Source organism: Zerene cesonia, unplaced genomic scaffold, assembly GCF_012273895.1.
Source record: "Zerene cesonia ecotype Mississippi unplaced genomic scaffold, Zerene_cesonia_1.1 Zces_u009, whole genome shotgun sequence".
In the NCBI taxonomy this organism is placed as follows: Eukaryota; Metazoa; Arthropoda; class Insecta; order Lepidoptera; family Pieridae; genus Zerene; species Zerene cesonia.
In genome coordinates this window covers 598,101-607,600 of record NW_024045139.1, presented here as the reverse complement: position 1 = coordinate 607,600, position 9,500 = coordinate 598,101, and the positions used below count along the sequence as shown (strand labels likewise).

General features: G+C 33.5%; 1 protein-coding gene across 1 annotated transcript in view; it reads right to left on the bottom strand.

Annotated features, from left to right (window-relative positions):
- Positions 1-9,500, bottom strand: part of LOC119839156 (microtubule-associated protein futsch-like) — a 93,054-nt gene continuing 83,554 nt past the window's right edge. Inside the window, exons 12-13 of the mRNA XM_038365359.1 lie at positions 3,393-9,498; positions 1-3,190 (exon numbers count right to left, since the gene is read on the bottom strand). Coding sequence (XP_038221287.1) covers positions 3,021-3,190; positions 3,393-9,498 — 6,276 coding nt within the window. The 3' untranslated portion in view covers positions 1-3,020. The remainder of the gene's footprint in view (positions 3,191-3,392; positions 9,499-9,500) is intronic.

The following is a 9,500-nucleotide window of genomic DNA, read 5'->3' as shown; positions in this document are numbered from 1 at the left end:
TAATTTTTATTATTTTATTTACTTGAATCTCATATACATCACCAAACACGCTGAATGGGGAATAGCGACGTGACTGATACAATGAATTGTTTATTTTTTTATCTTTTTAATTTACATAATATAATAATAGTTACAAATACCTAACATCCACATAGGGACTAATATCATTATTTAAATTATTAAACATGTTCAAACAGCACATCACAGTGGAAACGTCAAAAGAAATATCGAAACAATCATCAAAAACAATCAGTCCTTCTTACCATTAGCGTGTTTATCCTGAACAATTGGACGATACTAATGTTTCGTTCGCCGACCCTTATTCAGGTTAAATACCTTCACATCAGGTTGTTAGCACCACATAAGCTTCCCCTATTATCCATAATATCTACAGGCCGATATTTACCTATCTACAAACAAAACTCCCGCATATTACACACAGTCGTAACCGAAACATAACTTGATATGGTTCGGTCTCATCGCGACAAATAAACCATCACGTGAAGCGATAGGAACAAAATCCATTTAATCACAAATTCAAATCACAATAAACAATATAAATTACGCGTAGTTTGGTCTTTAAACATTTCAGAATTGTGAACATTAAATTCATCAAATTCTATTATTATTATTAACATTATTATAGACAGTATAATAAATTTTGTAACAGCAGACAAAATTAACACACACGTCCGCAATAACGGTTAGAAAAATGCAACATTTAATAATTTCAATAATGATTTCATTTTCAGAGCTATTGATGTTCACTAAGCTGATACAATTCTTAATTAACAACATTTTATAATTCCTAATATTATGCATTAATTAGAGTTCTAGCTATTAAATATAATAGTAAATCTCAGGGCAGGCTTGTTAGCCCAAAGAAATCTTAAACATTGCCAAGAGGAAGGCTAAAAAACTAGCACTCTTAAAAGCATACATCATCAAATACTGATATACCATCCATTCCTTCAGAAAGCAATAACAAGCATTGGCCGAAGTAACATTATCAATTTATAATAGACGCTATTTAATGTGATAGTTAATAAACCAAAAATCAAGTTTAAATGCAATTTATCCGGAATGCTTGAAGTAGTTACGTATGTTTAGATGATATATCAGTAATGTACAATGTTCATTTATCCCATCACACCTAATTACACCTTCCTTGTCCATTCGTTTTAAAAGCAACATCATCCACACAAACCAACACGCAATATATAGCCGCATATGATAAAAATAACTATTAAATAAATCGCTATACGAACATAAAAAATAAATAGACATATAGTTAATTTATCGTTAGGTACGAATCTTCGTCATTAAGGTAAATACATTGTGCTGGTGCTAGAAATATACAGAATTTTTTCTATTTTAAAGGTAGTTTGGCAAAGAAAGCAGTAGGATTCCATTAGATTAGCTTATCGCTATGGATGACTTAAACGTAATTGACATAAAACTTTATTTTCATTGGCAAAATGAAATTATGGAAACACTTTGATCTTTATGAGAACAGTCCAAGTACAGCTTACGTCCTATACTAGACGGTAGTATGATTCACATTCGCGCAAACCATTCGTACAAAACACACAATTTTAAGGAATTTATCATTAAGTGGAATAGGTAGTTTATTATATCAATTATAAATATTCAATAACAAATTATTTATGTCAAAAATCAATACGAATAGGAACATATAATACTATTTATTTTATATATATTTGGGACTCGACTAGAAATTGAAATGTACAAAATCAAACGTATTTCATATTTACTTGTAAAAAAAGATTAACTTTCATAGAGTCACCATATCATGAAAAAAATATTTAACATAAAAACTATTCTAACAGATATAGATAAAAATCATATATCAACTCAAAACTCAGCTGTAATTTTAGTAGTCCTAATAAACCATATTTTTATTTAATATGAATTAAGCTCTCTATCGACTTAGGCTCATTTTGATTTAGAAAGACAAAAATGGCGGTGGTTCCACGTAGCACGTGACTACTGCAGCTGTATCCGCAACCCTTGGCTCACATGAGAACGATTAACGCAGGCTTTTAATCATTCCTATATGCTACAGGGTTTCATTCAATTAGTTCTGTTTTTGTGCAAAATCAAATGACCATCTAATTCATTGAAAAAATTGAGGATTTTTTTTCAATCATCAGATAGCACTGGTTTATTATTTATTACAAAGTTTACGAGCCTCTTTTGCCTTTCTAAATTTTAGAAACAATTATATTACTTCTATCAAACGATGAAGTGCAGTTCGCACGTTGTCTTTTCAAGACATTTATATATTTCGCTTAGACTCTGGTCGTAAAAAATTATGTAATTCAGATAATTTTAACAAATCAGTATTCAGCATTGCTTACAATAATCGTATTCGATTACAATCACGTCCGTTTAAAGCTCGTGGCATAAATACTCCACGTATTTCATTATCATAATCTCTTTTAAAACTCACAATGCGATAGCAAAATAATTTCTCAAAAATTTAGATTTTTCGCACAAGCGGTGTTTTGGCTAAACAAAATGGACTGGTTATGCTAAAAATCGTATATAAAAGCACTACTGATTGTATAAGACCAAATTCAAAAATATTATCAGAAATATAAGATTTTAAATGGCATGTATTCATTTATGTTGCTACTAGAAAAGAGTTTTAGAAAAAAATGGACGTTTTTGTTTTTAGGTCGAGATTCGTATTGGATGCGATCGAGTTCTTGTCTCACTTTAGGATCCATTCGTCGCTTATGCTTATACGTAAAGTTCAAATCGTGTTTTTGAGTAAATATTTATCTACAGCTTAAAAGAATTTCACAACAGTCCGTCTATCGTATATCACAAATATTGAATCTATTTGCAAACTATCTCATACGAAGTAGCGTCCTCAGGTGTGAGATGCTTCTGAGTGTATTACTTCCCATGTGATAATTGAATAATTGCACTCAGAAGTATTCCAAAAGCAGAGGCTACTTCTTCGATGAGAAGGCTACAAATAGACCCGACACCTAGAACTCGAGTCTGTAAGCTGCACACGAGGTTTCATGGTCTTGAAGATTGATGGTGCAACGCGAGGCAGAAGGTGACAAATCAATTTTATATTTTTCAAGGGCTTCTTCATTCTCAGCTACCCAGTAGCCAAGGACGTCTGTGTCATAAGTGGGAATAATTGTGACTTCTGAAAAATAAAATGTTTTAGTTTTCAACATGTTTTATACAAAAACTTTTACTTACTACGATGACGATGTCGTCATGAGTAGTTAGTTTGGCATGATAATAATATCATATGTTTTAACTTTAAGGATAGGAGAGCAGAGTAAATTTAACAAACATAGCATGCGTTTATAAACTAGTATAATCGACAACGACAATATACATACCTAAATCTTTATCTTCCCATGTTTTTTTAGCGTCCAATAGAGCATTGTATATTTCTTTCGACGGTTCGGTTCCGGAAAATACATAATATCGTGCTCGTACTCTTTTGAAAAATTCAATAGCAGAGTAGTAAGAATTTCCATGATGCGGAACATAAGTTAAGTCCATATATATAGGCGCTGGAGACTTCTTCTTACTTGGAGATTCTGAGGCAGCCTTAGCTTCCTTGCTCCTTTCTTGATTGATTTTGTTTTTATTAGCAACAGAAGAATTCGCTACCAACTTCTTAGGAGTACTTTTTCCATCAGAAGGCAGAATTGGGCTAGGTAGACCAAGTGGTTTTCCCCACGATTCAATTGGATCTTTGCTTGAATCATGTCCTTTTGTGTCTTTTGGTTTTTCCGACTTTTGGTCGTCGGCTTTCTTTGATTCTGACTTGAAACCTTTTAGAGAAATGACTGATTCTTGCGTTTTTGAAGTTTGCTGACTAGGTGGACTGTCATGGTCGAGCTCATACTTAGCTGTTATACTTGAAATAACCGTTGAGCCACTAATTTTTTTATGCTCTTCTATAGCTTTTTCAAATTGTTCATCTGCTTCCTTTAAAAATGTGGAGACTGATATGTCTTCACTATCTTTAAATGTGTCCGATTCTATTTTTTCATGAGTTAAAAATTCATCTGTTACTTTTTTTATTGATGCTCCCCCTGTATGGAACATATCAGAAGTTTTTGCGTGTGTACTCATTTCATAATCGTCCCCTGGGAGTTTTCCATACACAGACATAGACATAGGATCGTCTTGCTCTTTCTGTTTAGCGTCTAATTCAAAACTTAGATTTGATCTTGGGGAATGTGCTATTTGTGATTTAGTACTGCTCGGACTTGCCTGACCGTCGTCATCACTGTAGTACATCCCACTACTTTCTGTCCCCCATATATGAGTAGCCGCTCTAGATTCCCTTGAGCTTATATCCGAAGGTGGAGTAGACATACCGGGATGGTCTAAATCGTCACTAGCTGCTGAAGAACTTCGCATATCTCCTGCTTTCGTTGAATATTTAGAATATGACTTTTCACTTTCACCAGTATCTATAGTTTCTTCATATTCTTCTTTGAACTCGGAGATCGTTGTTTTTGTTGATTTTGTAGTTTTTGTAACACCATCACTTCCTTTGCTTACAGTAGTTGTTTCAACTGTTACTTTTACTTTTTCAGGGCTTATTACCTCCTTTGTTGTAACCACAGTAATGGTTTGTGTGATTTCGTTATCCCCATCTTTTATTAATTTCGTAAAAGTTTCGGTTTCCGTGTTTATTTCGCCAACAGGTGACCGTTTCTTTCCTTTAGATTCTGGTTGATCAACTTTACTTTCTGCTGGAACTATATTTAGTTCGGCCACAACTGGTTTCTCATCTTTTTTTAAGTGTTCGTTTCTTGATTCGGAAGTTTCTTGCGTTATTTTTTCTTCTATTTCCGGCGATAAGTCTTCAAACGTGGTTCCCACAGGTAAATAAACTATTTGTGTTCTGACGTCTTTAGTTGTCTCAATAGCACCATCCTCTTTAATATTTTCAGTTACTGTTTCGGTAACAGTTTTAACTGCTATTTCATTTGAATCCCTATTTTTTAGTTCTTCCTTAGTTATGTAAGTAGTTATATGTTGTGTTACTTTTTCACTATCGATTGTTAGAATGTTTGACTTTTTATCAACAAAGGATTTTGTTTTTCCGGTAGATATGAAACCCTCCAAAGCAGCTTGCAAGTCACTATCAGAAGCTTTTTGGTATTCGGATATGGTTATTTTAACGTCTTTTGTTGTTTCTATAGATCCGTCTGGATATGCATCTTCAGTTATAGTTTCAACTGTTGTCCTTAAACGGCGGATATTTTTATCAGACGAGGATAATGTTTCCCGCTTTGTGTTAGTTGTAGTACAGCGTTTTATAATCAAAGAATTTTGATGAATAATTTCATTTTTGACATCAGATTCTTCTGATGTATCTTCTACTATTTCAGTATCATCATACATTTCGTTCGATTGTGAACCATCGTCAGTAGGTGTTATTTCAGAATAAATATCTTCAATTAACACCTTTTCACTCTTCTTAGTTACAATTGTACCATCAGGATACTGGTCTTCTACAGTAGTTCTAACGGTAGTTTTAGCTTTCTTTGAAGAGTTTATATTATTTTGATATTCTTGTTTTATAGTTGTTATGGTTGTAGTCCTAGTTATTTCGATTCCATTTTCTACTAACTGTTCTGATTTGGAATCAGTTTCTATACGTGGTTCACCTACTTCCGTATAGTCTGTAAAGTTTTCACCTGCTATTTCCTTATCAAGTTCTGCTATGGATACTTTCACATCTTTCAAAACTTCAATAGTTCCGTTAGGTAGTTCAGTTTCAGTAACTGTTTCTACAGTTGTTTTGATTTTATTTGTAGGTTGATTTACAGAAGATATTATTTCTTTAGTTGTTGTTGTTGTTATTATTTGCTTGAGCATTTTTCCATCTTTAGTTATGAAATTTTCTTTGGTTTCAATACTCACGTCTTTATTATCTTCATTTTGTATATTTGTTGAACCAATAACTTTAGTTTTGCCTTCATTAACCTCACCAGAGCCTTCGAGTAATGGTGCTTTGGGGTGAACCTTGTCAAACAGTTCCAGTGGTTCATCTGTTATTGATACTTTTTCGCTTGTTTTTGAAACGATAGAACCATCGGGATACTCATCTTCAGTAACCTCTTTTGTAGTGATTTTTGTTCTCCTAATGTTTATTTCTGTATTGTTATAGTATTGTTTAATTATCGTGACAGTTCGTGTTCTTTTAATCGTTTCACCATTCACTACAATTGTTTCATGGTATTTTTTGCATTCTTCATGCGGTTCTTTATCCGCAGTAAAGCCTTCAAAGCTTTGTATATCATCATCACTTCGAAAGTCTGATATAGAAACCTTAACATCTTTTGTAACCTCAACAATACCTTCTGGTAACATAGATTCAGTGACAGTTTCAACAGTTGTTTTTATCTTTTTTCTTAACTTATCAATGGATGATAAAATTTCTTTAGTCGTAGTTATTGTTATGATTTGTTGTGCATTTTGCCCATTTATAATTGTGGTCTTTTCTTGCTTTTCTGTATTAACTTGCTTATCTTCTAATATTGTAAAATCTTTCAATTCTCCACTATCTAGAAGGTCAGGTGCACTGAGATCTATCACAGATATACTACTATCTACTTTTGTACTAGAAGATCCATCGGGATATTGATCAGTCGTAGTTACAGTCGTAACTGTTTTTAATTTTTTTACATACCCCTCAGTATCGGCATATTTCGTTTTAATTACTTTTGTGGTAATTGTTCTCTTAACTGAAACACCCTCTTCCAATATGTGTTCCACTTTTGTTGAAACACTTTCTTCTGGATCTTCGTATACATTTAAGCCATCAATAATTTTCTCAATATTGTTACTTCCGTCAGTAGTTAATTCTTCCGTTCTTACTTCTACTTTTTTCTGTATATCCTTGGAACCATCAGGCTTTTCCTTACAAATGTTTGTCTCGATTGTCGTTTTCACAACTTTTTTAGTATCTTCTACTCTTAAAGTTTCTTTCTTAGTTACCGTAGTTATTGTTTCTATTACATCAATACCATTTTCTTTTATTACACGTTTACTTACATCCGTGTCTATAGTAGTATCCTCAACATTATCTTGATCACCAGTTTCCCATTGGGCTTCCAAAGTTTCGTATTTTCTTTTTGATTCCTTGTCTTCTTCGCGGCCACTTGATTCCGTTTTGTGACTTTCATCTCGAGATCCTATACTCTCTTTGTCCATGGTGTCATCTTTAGTTAAAATATCCATTTGAGATGTAGATCGGAGACTAGAAGAGCATTCAGATAATAATGTTTGAGTATCCTTTGTTGTGGTTGTAGAGCCATCCGAACTCCTGCTCAAAGTTGTGGTTTCTATAGTTGTTTTAACATTTTGAGGAGTTCCATCCTCTTTTGATATAATTTCTTTTGTTGTTACAGTTGTAATTGTTTGGGTGACAACATTTTCCCCTTCTTTTATTATCTTTGTTACAGTATCAGTTTCAGTCTTAATTTTTCCTACAGTTTGTGTTAGAGCTTGTATATCAGAATTATCATCACCATCAGTCATGCTTTTAATGGTTTTTGGTACTTTTTCTGTCGATGTAGAAATTTTTTGTGTTAGCACGTCTTCGCCAACATGTACAATTTTTGTAATCGTCTCTTCACTACCATCTGATTTATCATATGAAATCTCGCTCTGAACCCCATCACTTGTTTTAACATCATAAAAAGCACTAGGAGTTTTAGGTAGAGGACTGACCGGTACAGTTGGTGGTGTAGATACTCTGTCAAGTTCCGAATGAACTATTAAGGATTCAGTACTTTCAGTTTTAATGCCTTGCTGTATAGCATCATCAGTAAATGCTTTTTTAATGGACTCCATAAATTGTACAGCATCTTCTGAATTGTCACTTGAAGTTTGTGCGTCATCAGTGTGAGATATTTGATCTCGCTCTATTTTATCTAATTTTTGATGATGTTTATCAAACTGTTTTTTCGATGAAATCTTAGTGCTAGTCATTTTCTTTTCTTTTTCTGTACTTTCAAAACTATATTTTTCTTCTAAGCTTACTTCCTTAGAAACGTCTTCAGAGCTACTATACGATACAGTACTTTCAGTTAAGATATCGGATGATGATTTAGTTATTTTCGTCTCTTTTTCAATCTTAGCATTTAATTCACCGCTGATGGAGTCTTCCAAAGTAAAGGTATGCTTTTGTTTTGGGCTCCTAGACGTAACGTTTGGCTCTTCAGATGGACTTCTCTTACTATCTGATATGTTATACTTTTCTGAGAGGTCGCCATTTGATTGACCGTTAATTCGTATTTTTTCCTGATCAATTGGTATTTCAAATTGCTTAATCATATCTAACCTTTCTGCTTGAGAGAGGTCTTCATCTAATGTTGAAGTATCTTCGGTTTTATTAAACACAATATTACCATCAGGATATTCATCCTCTGTCAAATATTTTTTTATTATAACAGCTTTTTTAATATTCTCAGTTAAATTAACGAAGTATTGAGTGATTGTGGTTATCGTTCTTTTTCTTTTCAAAGTTATGCTGTTTTCAGTTATAGACTCTTTAAAAACATCCGTATCAGTTTTCATTCTACCGAATGATTTAAATCCGTGTAGTTTTAAATTATCAGTAATTGATTCCATTTCGGAACACATATCGACTGAAGAAGTTTCATACTTAGTTGATTCTAAAGTTGTCCCTTTAACTGATGATATTTCAGCTTCCTTCAATGTCTTTCCGGAGGATAAAGTCTCTTTTTCTTTTTGAAGGGTTAGTTTCTTTTCAGTACTAGGCGCTTTTTCCGTTGATTTTTCCTTTTTATCAACGGGTTTTATTAGTGACATTGGTTCAATGTCCAGTTTACCAAGTGCCTTCATAGCGGGGCTGAGCTTTTTGTCTGTTAGCTTTTCTTTTTCTTTAACAGTTTCTTTTACAGGGCTTAGCTCTTCACTTTTTGGTTTCTCTAATTTTACACCAAACACTGCTACGGGGCTTTGTTCTCTTTCGATAGATTTTTCTTTGTCTACAACAGTTTCTATAATGCGACTTTCTTCTTTGCCTGTAGATTGTTCTAATTTAACAGTTATCTCTTTAATGGGGCTTGGTTCCTTGCTTGCAGTTTTTTCTAATTTTTCAGCAATTTCTTTAACTGGGCTTGGCTCCTTGACTGATGGTTTTCCTAGTTTTTCAGCAACCTCAGTAACTGGACCTGGTTCTTTGCTTATTGACTCTTCTTTTCCTTCGGGCATTTCTTTAATTGGTCTTGGCTCCATGCCTGTTGGTTTATCTAATTTTTCAGCAATCTCAGTTAATGGGCTTGGTTCTATTTCTAGTGTGTCTACTTTGCGTTCAGGTGTTTCTTTAACTGGACTTTGCTCCTTGTCGGTTGATTTTTCTAGTTTTTCAGGAATCTCTTTAACTGGGCTTGGTTCTTTGCTTATTGACACTGCTTTTCCTTCAGGCGTCTCTTTAATTGGGCTTGGCT